Raw genomic sequence first — 16,293 nt, 5'->3', positions numbered from 1 at the left:
ACTCTGTCTGGCAGAGCTTCTTACTTCAATGTGGATGTCTGTTTTACAGTTTTTTGCTCTCACATGCCAAGATGCTTCTCACCTTTTCTCTACTGTTGGGGTAAATTCACTTTTCCACAATAGTTATCAAATTTCCTACCAGTCAGTGGATGACTGCACTTCTGAAAAACTGCTAAATAAAAATCAGCAGAAACCAGGATAATGTCTGAAACCAAAACTATGTTGATGTATGCAACAGTACTGAGCTTTTTTCAGAGGACTAACACCTCAATTAAAAATTACATGAATTAAAGAAAATGCATTCAATTGTTCATTAAAAAAACATTCTTTCAGTATCTACTTTTTCCAAGTAGAGCTTGGGAAAATTCACAGCTGAAAATCGATGCCTCTGATCATTGCAAGGGTAAATAAAACAAAGAAGGGTCAAGGGTCACTTGAGTCAAGAAACAGCTCCAGAATAGAGAGAACCTCTCTTTCCCCTGAAGACACAAATGTTCTCATATACTAGTATAAAAAAAGTGCTGTTTTTTTTTGCAAATAACAATCTGCAAAGTGTGACATGCATTTATTTCCAGCCCCTCAGTACTTTGTAGCGCCACCTCTCATTGCAATTACAGCTGCAGGTCCTTTGGGCTGCGAGTCTTTAAAATGGCTTGCTTCCTGAATTGCCTGTTTGTATTTGGCTCCATCCAACTTCCTGCTGCCAGCAGCTCTAACCAGATTTCCTGTCCCTGCTGAAGAAACACAATTGCACTGCTTAGCAGTCGCTGAATTTTGTCGATTGTCTGGAACAAAAACGTTAAATAGTTAGATGTTGATTTCTAGTGTGCAACTAATGCTTGTTTTGTAAAGATATTCTCAAGCTCCACCAGAAGTACTAAAAACTATTTGTCTAGTTGTCTGAATGATAGTCTTAAACTTGCCCACAACTTTTGTTCAGTAATTTCCTCTAACAATTGCCTGAATTAACTACATAGCAGTTCTATTTAAATTGGCACTTTATTATGCACATGTGAACTCTGTTTAGTCTTCAGATTACTTCTGAAGGCCATTAGCAGGTTGAGTAGGATTTTATTCAAGCGTATCAGGGAAAAATGGGACTAAACGCCGATGGAAACTTTTGATGCAGAGTTTTGAATGAATATCTGTTCTCCCTTGTTTTAAAGTCAAATATAAAAGTCAGAAGCATCATTATTATGTTACCTCCAGCAACTGTACTTGAGTCATAATTCATCCCCACTCTAACTGACAAAAACTTTAGGAAAAAATGACTTTTCTAAAAAAAATCTGTCAACAATTTATTGGCTTTTGCAACATGTCAATGTAAAACCAGTCTCAGCACTTATTTAATGACATTGCCACAGTTTTCATTTATACCAAGCTCAAAGCAAGGAGGATTTTGAAGAGATTGATAGTATATAAGCAAAAAAGGACAAAGGGTTAAAGACACACATTGACTGATAACAGAGAATGTAAGACTAACTTTCTGTGCTTCTGAATCATTATTTGTATTGCCACAAAACATTTCCCAATGTGAGGAGAACTAACATCAAATATTCAATGCTGACCTTTTCAGAAGAAGACTCTAAATGTACCAGAGCAAACAAAGAGACCAGAGGTCTATAGCAAAGAAGAGAGATTTTTAAACAAAGAGAAACCGATGCAGCTCTCATTTTTTTGTACTACAAAGTGAAGGAAGGGTAAATGCAGGAGGAAACATCAAATACAAGGAAGTTCAGTAGGAGAATGTTGGTGTGAAATAATAAAAAAAGAAGTTTGTTTTTCCTTTTACTGAAAAAAAAACATACAAAAAATTATATCTGCACAATACAAAGGAATGTAAGGAATTCAAAGAGTTAAATGTGGATAAAAAGGCAAACAAAAAAAAAACATGTCAAACATGTTTCAACTCTGTCTTTCCTGTTCATGAACACAGCAAATTCTGTTATTATAGACACTCGTCAACCTCCCACTTTTCTCTGTTTGTTTTGAATTCATACTGCAACACGCTCAGTTACTCTTGGAGAAAAACACAACAAAACTTTTAAATATTGCAGTTTCTTGTGCAGGCACATTAAAAATGATTCCCTCAACACCCTAAAAGACATAACAAAACATCCCAATGTTGTTTTTTTTTCTGACATTCCTTATGATCCACCTTAGCAACACTGTTTCTAAGATCCAACTGGGACTGTTAAAGATCAGTTATAGAACAACACACGCGTTAAAGACATAACTGGATTTAAAATTTCATAAGACAATGTTAATTTCTTCATGGTTGGACGTGAAAAGCCTTTTTCGATATGCCAACATCCGTGGCAATATGAGAAACAATGTGACTGCAGCTCTGTAGCCTCATATTTGTTTTATATGTCTAGAGGTTCATAAAATTCATTCCACCTTGTACAAGAAGGAAGAATTTTATCTCAGACATCAGATTAGGATTTAAGGAACTCAAAAGCAAAGACGTAAAAACCGAACACATAAGTTGTGTCCTTGAAAATCCACAAAGGCACAGAGAGAGAACCCAACTTGGAGGACTTCGTCTGCCTTATACCTGACAGTAAATGAAAAATAAATTAAGAAAGAAAAAGAGGATAAAAAAAACTGCATTTATTAATAATTCATTGACATGTACCATACGTTCAGCTCCAGGGATCCAGCTGAATGGAGCTCAGTTAAATCCCCCACCACACCTGTTCTCTTTGTCACACTGGAAGGAAATATTCCAGTGCTTCAAAGTTTTCATTGAAACAAAGCAGAAAGATATCAGTTCTCCATGACAAAGTCCAGTCCAGTCCCACTAACAAAGATTAAATCCTGCTGAATGCTTTGCTGGCTTTACTTTTTTATCCCAGTCTTAACTGTTTGTCAACTTTTCTTTCTTATAACAGGGTCTTGGCTCATACAGATAAAAGATACAAACATCAATACCATTTATTATCCTTATGATATTGACATATATTTTTCTAAAGTGCAGAAGTGTTGTGCTTCATTAGCTTATAGGATTATTGATTGATTCTGAATCAGATGATCCTCTCCTGTGATCCAGCTATAAATTTACTCCAATTAGTAGGGCTCAGTTCAATGTTTCTGCAACTTTAATGTGTTCACAAACAAAAAGTCCCCTGAGTCTTCCTGACCTAGATACTGCAAACAACTACAGGAGCAGCGAAGCACTGTTTTGTTTTTTTTTTAAATACAATGCCATATTTTATGTTAATGAAGGGATTACTGTAGCCTTTTGCATAGCAATTACTAAGCATTTTAGATAATGTAAAGGAAATGGGGAAAAAGAAGAAGTGATGTGGTGAGAGATGAGCCAAGAGAATGTATGTTACACATCAGAAACTTTCTATAAAAAGCAACACTTTTACATTTTTTATAGTGCACTGAAAGCTCTCGTGTATTTCTTAAACTTGTTATTGTAGCCACTGAACTGCAAAATAAGGCTTTGGTAAATAAAAGTAAGACAGCATTAAACCTTTTTCTTTGACACTTGAGGGATTTCAAACTCCCTTATTTATATTATTTAAATAAAATGTCATTAACTCTACATTTTATCAATTTTCAAGGAAGAACTGCATGGAGTCTTATCTGTTACTAAGAACAATGTTCTAAATCACTGACCTGCAGGATCCTGCTTGTTATGGATTGCAGTACATTTGAAACATCATAATTTACAGAGTGCACTTACTGTATAACTATATGTGTGTGGTGGTGGAGCTTCATGCATGAGAAGCTCACAGGTTGAGCTTCTCCTCCTGCAAACACCCAATCAATTAAGATGCAGAAAATTATCTGGGATTCTGGGGAGGGATACAGGCAGTGCAGCCCCACATAAACATAAAGTAGTCTCCTGATTCTCAGCAGCAATAAATCACTAGAAAGAACCTCTCAGGCTACATAAAGTAGGTTAAAATTTTAAAAAGCTACACATCATGCCCCAATCTAAAGAAGCTTAACAACCATAAAAAAACAAGTCATTAATATCCATCAGTCTAGAAAGGATTACAAAACCATTTCTAAGGTTCTGAACTTTATGCATTTCAGAATAAGAGCATCAAACAAAGAGTCAAACATAGCGGACATGACAAACTAGGGCTGCAATGGTGCTGCAGGACATGGATGGCATTCTGCAATTTATGGAAACATAAATTCTACTTTCTAGAACAAAATCCCATGGCTCAAAAGAATATATTAAAATAACTCAATTAGTGTGGTCTAAATTAATGGACTAGTTTAATCCTGAGCTTCAATCTGATTGACATGCGGTAGCGTGACCTAAAACAGGTTGTTCATGTTAAAAAATCCTAAAATGCGGCTGAAATAAAGCAACTCTGCAAGGAAGAGCACATCAAACTTTCCTCACATTGAGGTAAAGACTCACAGCCAAATATGCCAAGTGTGTCTCATGGTGAGTGATTTCTACCAAAGGTGGAAAGTTATTAGGATTTCAGTTATCAGGTGTAAGAGGCAACTACTTTTCACAGCTTGATTTGTGAAAATCTTTTGTCCTCTAACAAATAGTCACTGAATTTTGGTTTTGTTCAGGCTTTCTTTGCCTGGTATTAAATTTAGGTTGATGATCTGTAGTATTCCCAGTTTCAAAGCCTGTTTTCAAAGCATAAACAAATTCTGTAAAAGGATATTTAGAGAATATCCTTTTTATATCCGTTGATATGGAGGTAGTACAAACCCAGTTATCCATCCAAATATATGCATATCTGGAGCTGCTCCATATGCTGGGAAATCTCATGAGTATGCATATCTACATACTAAAGTATCTTATGTTATTATTTCTTCTATTTTAATCTCCACAGTTAAAAACAGCAATTTAAGGAGTTATGTAATAATAGTTAAGGCCCAGCAGTTCTCAATTATATAAAGTAAATATCACTTCTGGCAAATCTAACATCGACTACGACGTAACTCGCACCCAAATGCTTCGCCAAACTTCAGGAAGTGTCTAATTATTCAACACAAATGTAGCTTCCTCACTAAGCTGCAAGCTCAACGACCAAGACAAATAATTAAAGGGCACCAAATCTATAATTAAGATACATTTCCATGTTTAGTACGTGAGGCATATTTCTGCTTCGGCTGATGTGCCGTATTTGCCGTGGAGATTGTTCCTCTGGGAGCCGGTGGAGCGGTGAAGCAGACCCGCTGCACAAAAGGCAGCTGAGATAAAAGAGTGCAGAACACCTGGACCAAAGCACCGCCACGTGATGCATCATGTAAAACCAGGGCTGTCACTGAGGACTTACGCATAAGAGAGCAGTTTGAGACAGTCAGAGTGAAAAAAAAAAAAAAAAAAAACAGAATCAATATGTGTTGCGGATTATTATCGTCGTAAAATAGCATCGCACAAACTGAAAGCTGATTTGATTTCGCACAGATAGAAGATGATTATTTATGCATTATAGCTTCGTGAAGTGTTATTTTGACTGAGTTACGCCAATGTGCACCACAAGTTAAAGCCTTAATATTTAAAGAATTTCATGTCTGGAGGTCAAATAACAGCTTAACCTTTGAATCCGTCCCCTTTATGTCTAACACATGTGCTTCTCTCCAGGCACTATTCACCACTCCTGCTTTCCCAGTAGTAAAATGACACATCAGGGGATTTATTAGCTGGTAATAAGCAAACTCCTGCTAAGCTGGCTCATTGTGGTGTTGCCTACAGCGCAAGATGATTTATGGGTGTTACCATAGATTGTCCTGCAGGGACAGGCACAATGCTGGAGGTGGAGATGGAAGAGGACCGGTGGAAGGAGTGCAATGGTCAGCATTATTAATAGTGGTGGAGAAAATTAAGTTCTGCTTATGAAGCCATTTGTCTCCAATGCAACACAGGAGTGTGAATCAGGCTTGATAAAAAGAAATAATAATAATGAGCAAACACTTCTCCAAGAAATGTGGATGACCTTTGGGCTGCAGCTGATAGAACTGATATAGTTTTATGTGGGTGAAGTTTTATTTTTGTTCCTACATTAATTAGTGATTAACTCCCTCTAAAGGGATGCTCCAAAATGAAGCAAATATAAAATGTAAATGTTGTTGCAAAGTTTCACACTCAAAGTCCAAAAAAGGTTTTGGTTTTTGCTTACGGAATCTAATTTCTTTAAAAGTAACTGTTTACTGTGGATAAATGGCTCAAAATCTGTCCAGTCTAAATTTACACTGTTCTCTATAGAGCACAATGATCCCAAACAGATAAATAAATAACACGAGGGTCTAGTTTTGAATCTGCATGGAATTATGTATGCTATATCGCTATTTAAAACAATTTGTGCTTATTAAAAAACACAATGAAGAATCTGATTTATGATGAGTGCTGCATGATTTATAGGGCAATAAAGATGAGTCTGTAACATTTCCTCTACTCTGAACTGGAAAATGGAAAAACTTTACCTCTTAAATTTCTGAATGGCACAAAAAATATATTTTCTTTTTTTAAACCTAAAGGGGAATAGAAGATGAGAAGCTTTTTTTTTTTTTTTTTTTGAGTTTCTGAGAACTTTGGGCCAAAAAGCACAGAAGGAGAACAACAAACATATGTTTTTCATAACATGTCACCCCTCAAGGTGGAGGACATGTCATGCTATACTGCATTTCCAAAGAAATATCAAATAAACAGTTCAACCTGGAAAGACTCAGATGGAGAAAAAGGAACAATTAAAAGATTTAATGACAGGAATGAATAACAGTTTTTTGGCGCTCGGGCCCCGGCAGCTGATTTGAGCTGAGATATGATGTGAACTCGATGAACATCCCGATAACTGATTAGGTATGCTCTCCCCCCGGGGCCCGACGCTGGTGGTGGAGGTCAGGAAAGGGTGCTATCCTGGAGAGCTGAAGGATGTGGGTGGACAAGGGGCGGTGTGGTGGGTTGAACGCAGCTGGGAACCGGCTGACGGCTTGGGTGTGGATCCTTTTATGCAGAGCTTGATTGATGATTGGATGGGCCGGGTGAGGTCCAGCGCTGAAGATGGAGATGAGCATGACGCCGATGAGCGAAAGGAGGGGGCCAGAGTCTTCCAGGTTGAACTTTCGCTGTAGCTCCATTTTATAGAAAGAACAGCAGTTGAGTAAATTAACTGCAGTCGACAAATAGTGCTGGATTTGTTTTTTCTTGTAGGTCAAAACCACTCCAAGTTCTCTTTTTTAAGCCCTGCTCTTTCCTCTTCTCCCTTTAGGAGCAGCAGAGTCTTCCCAAGTCGTCGTCTCCTCCACACTCACACCTCATTACCAGAGGAAGGGGAATAAAAACTGGCTGTATGGAGCATCAGAATCGATGAGACGGTGAAATAGTTTTAGAAAGTTTCATTCAGAAGATAGGAAAACTGTGCTGCTGATAATTAGGGAAGGAAAATGTTTGAAAGAAACGTAGCAAGGCAATTAAAATAAGAGATTAGCGCTGGATTTGTCGACTGCAGGTTTTTCTTCATTCTTACTGTTTTATTGCACATTCAGTTTTGTTTCTCAGGACAAATTCTCTGCAACACCATCTGACCTGACTGACAGCTCTTTGCAACAAGCAACAAAGATACAGAGCTTGTACTTAATGCATCTTTAGCAGGATCACATGTGTTTAATATAAATTTAAGCTTCATTCAGCAGCTTTCTTGCCACTCTCCTTGAATAACTCTAAAGTCATACTTTTTTAGTTTATTTTTTGGTCATATAAGAGCCTTGGGATGGCCTTTACCTTCATTCCTACTGCAAATGCATTTCTTTCATTCTATGCTGTAAAATAGTGCAGATTAGATGTGCCATGTTCGTGAACAAGAAGAAATATAAGTGCATGATGTTATTTAGACAAGACTCAAATAAATTTTTCCGGGCATCTATTCAATCTGTAGCATAGGGATGTGTTTATGTGTCTGGCTGAGCAGATAGTCTCAGTGAAAATCAATACCGCCTACAGATGCTTTCATGTACTATTCAGCAAAAGCATGAGAATTAACGGTCCATGAATACACTGACTGTGGGCAAAATGAAAAGAGAGAGGGAGAGATGTAGAGAAACAAGAAAGGCATAATCTGAACAGATTTTTGCAGCTTTTAAACAATAGTTTTACAGCCTTGCACACGCTTGTCTTACTTGTCTCTTGCTCTAAATAGTAGAATAAAAAAACATTCTCACTTCAAAACAAAACAGTTACGAAATGCTTTCACATTTTTATCATGCCTCTTCTTGTTTTTTGCATCATTAAAATGCTAAGAAAAGACATTAAGAAACTTTCTTCTTAAAAACACCATATTTCTTTTTGTTTGTTTTTCTCTGTTTTATGTCATGTATTTAATCAGTTTTTTTTACTTTTTTTGCACTGAGAACATGAATACTCAGATAACCTCTGCCATTTAGGGAGATTCATGCTGTTTTACGAGTCCTTAGAAGAAGTGCCAATTTAAACATATATTTACACACCCATTATCAATATTTAGATGGAAAAAAAGATGGAAGCATTGTATGTTAGTTTTTTGTACATTGTAATTATTACTTATTATCTATTTTATCTCATTTTGAAGTTGTTCTGCCACTCTTTGAATTCTAGAACCACAAATTTACTTAAGCTGTATATGAAGAAATAAAAACATTTTCTCAGTGTCTGACATTACATCACATAAAAAGGTTTCCCTGTTTTAGGTCTGACTACTAGTGTATTTTCTATTTGCTAAATCTCAGAACAATGAAATGTGTGACTTGGGTCACAAATTCTATGTATCCTTCAACCATCGTCTTATAATAGTTTGATAAAAATTTTGGTCAATTCCTTCAGACACAACAATTCGCTCATTCTTACCTTTTCGCTCACAACTGTTCAGTGATCTTCATAAATTTCGAGTTGGACTGAGACCAGGACTTTTTGATGACCCTTCAGTTTTTTGTCCTTAATCCACTTTGTTATACTTTCATGATATTTTTAGGATTATTGTGAATTTAGAAGACATCCAAACATTAACTTCCTGGCTGATTTCTGCATCAACATTTGAACATTTTAATCAAAATCCTCAATGTAGCTAAGGTTATTTCAATAACAAATATAATTGTTGTTTAGGCAGAACAGCTATGATCAACTTTAAACCCTCATTTTTGAAGTAATGCGACTGTTATTAAGGAAACTGTTTAACTTACTTTCTGAAGGTTGGTATGGACCCCTGTAATGACCGTCCAGGAGAAGTCCCTGACCCGTGGCTCTGTCCTGAAAGCAAGCTGTCTGTTTCAAAAGCAAACAACCCATCACGGTCATCAGGGACATCCAGGAACTCTCCATCGCTCCACATCCCCCCTGTGCCATCCATCGGCTGGTATCTAATATCTATGGTGACACTGGTCTGAAAAGGAAAGAAGACATTAAAACATTGGGGCCAAATTATGACAGAGTGCTTCACTTTAAAATTGGCATGTGCTAGACGTGCTCTCACTTTTATAAGTGAGCTCTAAGGTGATGTGGTTTTAGAGTTGATTTGCTAAGCAGACTCAAAGAAAGAAGATTGATCGACTAACGCTGTGCCTCCTGCATAAAACAACAACTTCCAGTCTGTCACATACTATTTGTTGGTTTTAGGATTAGTTTGGATACAGGAAAACCAATGTTTCCCTGCTTGGTTGATCTGTTTCTTCTTCCTTATTTTGTTTGGAGTGGCCCAGGATCGCCTGTTATTTTGTTGTGAGGATAATTCTTCTTAATTTTGAGTTCAATTGTAGCAGCTGGGCTGGTTTTCGTTTCTTAGGTTTCTTTAGAGCCATTTTCAGTAGATGGAGGTTCATCGGGTATCTCAGTTTGGGACATTTTGCATCGGCCTGGAATAAAAGTTCTGCCTTTCCCTAAAACAATGAAAATTTTTTTTTTTTCCTCAGATGTTATACACATGTCATTAATGAAAACTAATCGATTTTTAAAATTTTATATAATAAGTATATACTAACTGTATATACTCTAACTGCTCCCAGTGAGGAAACTTTTCATTACAGGCATTTTACATATTTTATAGATTTTATATTTTACAAATTAGTTAGTTCTTATCAGTTTAAGATAAGAACTAACTAATAGCTGTGAATAGCTACAGCATATTCACATAAATGTGTCTATAAAAAGTATTGACACTCGTGGATGTTACACTCTTTTTCTGTTTTTACAAATCAGTCGTGGTCAACAAAATTGGGCTTTTGTGGCAAAAAATCCCTTTAATATCAAAGTGAAAACTGGTTTCTACAAATTTATGACAATTAAACAATATTTATTGTAAAATAAGTGATTGCATAAATATTCACTCCCTTTAAAGTGACTGAACTAATTCAACAGAGATGCTAGCATGACAGCAAGTTCTTGACCTTTACATTTAAGGTTCATTCTGTGAAAAATATTAAAACTTGGTAATAAGATTGTATTCACAAGAAGGATTTTGGTATTTGCGGGTGCATCAACGTGGCCTCAACACTGGCAACCAACTTGGCACGGCAATAAATCACTCTGGCTCCTTGTGTGCTGCAAAAATTCTGACTGACATTTTCATGCAGGCCAGAAACATGGCTGGGCTGGCAGTTTGTCTTTAGCATCTTCTTGGGAGACATGTTTGGACAAATACTATCCTCCTGACAATGACCTAAACTTTATTACAGAGGGTCCAATTTATGCCACTGACAAAGACAGATGAGGGGGAAATATACGAGAAACTCCCTCCCTTTCCTCTACCCTTCTCTGCTTCACGGTCTGTTCCTTACAACATCTTCACCAGGCAATCTGCGTGGTCCACCAGGAGTTAGATTTGTTGCTATGGCAACAACAATAGTAGTGCTCCCAGGTAACGTCAGGTTTAGTTTTACCGCTCTCTTGCTACAGGGATGCTAAGCAGTGAAATTCTCCTCCCAGTGTGTGTGTGTGTGTGTGTGTGTGTGTGTGTGTGTGGGTGTGTGTGTGTGTGTGTTGACAGAACTCACGAACACACTGCATGGGTGTGAATATGAGCTTGCATGCACACCAAGGAGCGCCGCTCTCATGCAGTGTTACATCATCTCAGAAAAAAAAACACACCAGCACTCTCCAGCCCACCAACACGGTCCTGCAGTGGTTGTCAGATTTTATACAGCGTTTGCTTGACTCAATGCTTTCCATCTCGCCGTCCTCTTCCTCCCATACCCAATACACTCCTACACTATATTTTTATTATCAATCACACAGTTCTTCTCTCCACCAAGCTGCCCAGGGCTAAATTTAAAATCAATAGATTATCAGGACTTCTGCTGAGCATCTAAATGTGCTGATATTGCTTTTAGATTGTAGTATATATAAGATTATTGTTGATGTGGAGCTCTTCAATGATGAGGTCCCTTAATTAAGTTTATTACGTCTTCTGCTAGAACTCAACGTCCAAAGCAAATTTAATTTCTCTTTCATATTTCCCACAAGGTTTTCCTATTTGGATTCCTCAAGATATACTTGTTGATAAAAAAAAAAAGAATAAACAATTTACCCAATAAGAAAGTGTTGTGACTTTAAAGTTGCCCTTAAATTAATAATTTAAGGAGCGATTGAAAATTTCCCCTTCGAACCTCATCGTGTCTTGAAAAAGTATTTGTAGCCCTTAAACTTTTTATGAAGTTACAACCATATTCCTCAATCTATTTTGTTCAGATTTTATGTGATAGACCAACACAAACTACTGCACATTTTGTGAAATAATTCAAATGTTTTTGTCATTTTAATTCAGCCCCTTGGACTGAATTATTAAGGTAAACCTAAATTAAATTCAGTGCAACTGTTGTGGAATAAAAAAAAAAACTATTTCCAAGCACTGTCAGGTGAAATCACTCAATCAGGTCTATTCATATATTGTGCACAATAAAGAGAGCTTGTAGGACAATCAATAATGAAGCAGTTGTGGGTGAAAAGCTCTGCCAGGCAGAGACAACACTTGAGTTTTATACCAAGGATAACGGATCCAAAACAAGAGGCGAGACAGTCTGGTTCCGATGCAGCTGTAAAAAACAACTCCCAGCCTTGTACATGTAACCCAAATAGCTTCTTTTGGTGGGAGTTCACAAGCATTTAATATGACATGGTCAGCAGATGTTAACTTGTGATCATTTTCCACCGCAGCAACCAAAAGACTTTAGAAGTCACCAAATTCATTGACTTAATGTCTATGATATTTAATCACATTTATTATATTGTGATTAATATAGTAATCACAATGTTATATGCAAGTGTATATTCAGCACACTTGAATATAAGCCACACCCACTATGTCACGCACCAAATAAACTGTAGCCAAACACCCCCACAGCATGATGCTGCTACCATTATCCTGCTTGGCAATTGTTATAGTGTTAAGTTTGAAAACCATCTCCAAGCAAACTTATTTTTATTAGTCAGTCTTTGTTTCATGACATTAAAATGTCGCACCAGAAGGGAATTTGTCAAGTGCCGAAAGAAGCTTTAAGATGTTGATTTCAATTTGTTCAGCACCTTGTTTTCATGCTGCAGTTTGTGTCTGCAACATTGACCCAATGTGAATCAGAGAAAATCTGCAACACATAAAAACGAGTGCAGTATTGTTTTTGATTCATTGCAGTTATAAGTTACATAGTCAGTCACACGGTTAAGAGAACAATTCAAATGCATCGTTAATAAGCTAAATTGAATAGAATGTTTTTGGCTGTGAAGAGCAAATGCTCAACACTAACCAAAACTGTTTACAACCCAAAAGGGAGATCTTACCTTTATTGACATGTTGTTGTCATCAATGAGGGTATCTGTCAGCTCTAGATGTCCCTCTTCAGCCACTTTCTGAAGCACCATGCAGAACGTCCCGACCAGTCTGCAGCAAAAGAGAAAGGCACACAATTTAAAACAGTGAAATAAGACAACACATTACTTGTTTTTGTTGTTTTTTTTTTTTACATTTGGTCTACTCTGCTGCACATTTGTTCAACCATGTAGTCTCACTGAGTCTTTGCAACATCACTTCTGCCTTTTCACTTACAGTAATAAAAAAAATGGCTAATTGTATTTCCTGCTTGCTGACCAGAGGCACCTGCTCTCCACTGTGTTTCCTTCCTCACAGTGTGGAGGTGAATGTGTCATGAACAGAAGCTGCTTTGGTGAGATGAAACACACTGAGAAAGTGCCACACTGTCACCCCCTCACACACAGAATCTCAGACTTTAAACACTATATATATATATATATATATATATATATATAAAAAAAAGCTCAAACATCACCTAAACCCCCAGAGGTAAAGATTCTGTTTCATTGGCATGTTTCATTCATTTGGCTGTAGGTTAAGATGGTACAAGCAGAGTATTTATACAATTTAAGAATTATAAAAGAGGAAGTTGCATTAAATTTCTTTCCAAGTATGGATTTTGCTCGCCTCTGAGTGAGGACCCAGTTAAAATGTTGCAAAAAAGAGAATTTGGTGCCTTTCCCTGACTTAAATGTAGCTTTCAGAAACACGCATTGCTCTTAATGTCTATACTTTGAATGCAAACAAGGTGAAAGCTTCTTTTAGGATTCAAGGGCAAGCTTAATTTTCTTTTAGCAAAACAAAGAAAACTAATTTTGACATCAATGTGTAGGTGTGGTGTATGGAGAGCCGCAAGAAACTTGAAAAGAAAAAGGTTTTCTGTCTTCTCAGGGTGATTAATTTAGCCACATTAGAGATGGTAAAGAAAGTACTGAAACTCCAATTTAGATATTTCTACCAGCTGCTACTGGGTCATTTCATTCAGCTAAGTATCAATAAAAGCAAAAAAACACACCATTCAAACCAGGCCTGTAACATAAAACTGATCTCCTGAAAAAAGAAACATACAGAAATAAAAACAAAACAACTTTTTATTGTTATCACATATTGCCTCCTGAACTTCTTCAATTTTCTCCTGGGATTCAGCAGGATCTGAACTGTGGGTGTCTCCAGTCCTTCAGGGTTGTTGGGTTATTGACGCTGTGTTCGATTCTGCTCCTCTCTTTACACTCTCCTCAAAAACACAAATAAAAATACAAAAGAATGGGATAAAATACGATTGAATGGAGGTCACTGCTGCTCAAGGACCCCTCACAAAACACAACAGTGGGGAGAAACTCTGTCCCAGGTCCCATTCAAGCAGCCAATTAGAGCTGGTGAATAATTTAAAGAGTTTCCTCCATAACAGAGCATTGTTTGCAGAGTAATAAGTCACACGTGTAGACCAAAGCCACAGCCATATGTCATTTCCAGCTGAACCTTTGTTTACATCCACTTTTAGGTCAGATAAGACAGAAAATGAAGCTATTGTACTTTTAGCATCGTATATTCAAATGACTCGACAAAAGCACCATTACAAGGAAACGTCACAGGTGTTTAGCAGGCAGGGAAATCTAAAATGGTTAAACAAGAGTATTCATGCAGAAGCCAAACATACACACACACACACACTGCTGCGTTGCTCCAATAGGACAATAAAAGCTGACAGCTAGGTGAAAAGTAAAATAAGAGCACACTGCAACACCAAATACCTTCTAATTAAATTTACGAGCAAAGACTAACACAACAAAGGCAGGGCGTCGAGTTATCAGAGGGTAAATAAGGCAGTTATTATTCCAGTCTTCTCCCTGCTTTAATCCCTCTATGCGCCTGCTGTCGTTACCAGCACTTTGTTTTCTTTGAAGTCAGTGGCTATGAATTGCTTTTACATTAAGGAGTGAGGCTATTCTTGAGTGAGCAGCAGTTCCAAACCCAATAATTTATTCTCCGACTCACTACTTTACTTTGAGAACAAGTTTTCTTGTAAGTGATTCCCCTCAGGCGTAGACAGGTGCTCTTGCAGTGAAGGTGAGTTGCTGTCAGGTTCGCCGGTGAATATATTCAGACACTTGCAGACTAAAGTTGGAGAGGTTACTGATAGCTGTGTGTAAAAAGAAAAAAAAAAACTTTTTCTTGAAGTTCAGCTTTGATCCTGTCACAGTAAGTCCAAACCCATTGCATTATAATCAACTACTTTCTTCATCAGACAGGGCTGATCAATACATTCAGGCCTGTTCTGTCGTTTCCTTTTAACCATTGTGCCGAGTGTACAAGTGGTGAATAATTGAATTGAGCGGGGCCTATCATGTTCTGCCTCACTTTTTACCATTTCAAAGGGCGCCATTCATTATTGACCAACAATTTACTTTCCTCTGCTCCATAATTCAAACCTCACCTTCCTTTTATTTTGTATTTTCATTCTTTGTGAGTGTCGGGTATTTTTTTTTTTTTTAGCAAACCATGGCATGACCAAGCTAAGGATCATCATAAGAAATGCTCAAGTGAGAAGACATTTGAGATTTATGTACACAAATAGCGAAGAAATAACAATCACAACTTATACACGGTGTTCAAGGACGAGTATCTATCAACTGGCAACGTTTGCAGATAAACAATTCGTCTCTTTGTTCCAGATGGACAACACTGATGACAAAATGCTGTTAAGCTGTTTTTAATGGGGGAGCTCCCAAAAATATGTTTTCCAGTACAGCTCATTTTAGTTGTTTTTACTGCAGAGAAGCCTGTGGGCAGAGTGCCGCTCCAGCTTCACAACAGCCAAGCGCCATCACAGGAGAGACTCAGAAAGAATCACACATAAACACAGTATGACCCAGATTTCTTTCACTCAGATTCTTTTTATTAGAAAAAAAGGAACAACAGAACAAGAGCATGGGCGCTTTTAAAAGCCGCCCAACATACGGATATTAAAGATGTTTCAGCTATGATGCCTGTTACTGTATTCAAGCTGTAGGTGGTACGATGTAACAGTGCATGCAAACTGTAGATAACACTCCCTACTCCAGTATACTTTAACATAAGTTATAAAGAAGTCATTTACAATTAAAATAATCTGAGAATGAATTATGATAAAGGATTGTTCTGAAAAGCATAATTCTTAGCAACAACAACATCATATCTGGAGATACTTTGTGCTGTTACAAAAGAATAAGACAAGTACAATATGAAGTTTTCTCTATAAAAAGCAACCTAGGAGTCAAATCTTGCCACAAATTTTCAGTTGGACTTTGAATGGGCCATTTTTAACACTTTTTTTTAACAATAATATGCTTTGTTGTAAGTCCTGCAACTATTCCTCCTCCACATTTGTCCCATCTCCAACAAACCTGAATCAAATTAATGGCTCGTTACCAGGCCTCTGCAGTATCCAGGTTTAGTAAAGGAGATGGTCGTCATTATGGGGCCCCATAAGGAACACTCGGTCCCCGCAATGTAGTATGTGTTAGGAAAATTGATATTACAATGGAGGCCACAC

General features: G+C 37.2%; 1 protein-coding gene across 13 annotated transcripts in view; it reads right to left on the bottom strand.

Annotated features, from left to right (window-relative positions):
* Positions 1–12,826, bottom strand: part of LOC103134562 (otoferlin) — a 39,870-nt gene extending 27,044 nt beyond the window's left edge. For all 13 annotated transcript variants that reach the window (XM_007546852.2, XM_016669233.1, XM_016669257.1 and 10 more), the window contains exons 1-2: positions 12,731–12,826; positions 9,145–9,344 (exon numbers count right to left, since the gene is read on the bottom strand). In XM_007546852.2, the coding sequence (XP_007546914.1) occupies positions 9,145–9,344; positions 12,731–12,811 (281 nt within the window). In that variant the 5' untranslated portion in view covers positions 12,812–12,826. The remainder of the gene's footprint in view (positions 1–9,144; positions 9,345–12,730) is intronic.
* Positions 12,827–16,293: the final 3,467 nt, after the last annotated feature.

The sequence above is a fragment of the Poecilia formosa genome, unplaced genomic scaffold (assembly GCF_000485575.1).
Source record: "Poecilia formosa unplaced genomic scaffold, Poecilia_formosa-5.1.2 Scaffold1, whole genome shotgun sequence".
NCBI lineage: Eukaryota > Metazoa > Chordata > Actinopteri > Cyprinodontiformes > Poeciliidae > Poecilia > Poecilia formosa.
The sequence above is the reverse complement of the archived record's forward strand: the minus strand, read 5'-3'. Positions and strand labels throughout refer to the sequence as shown.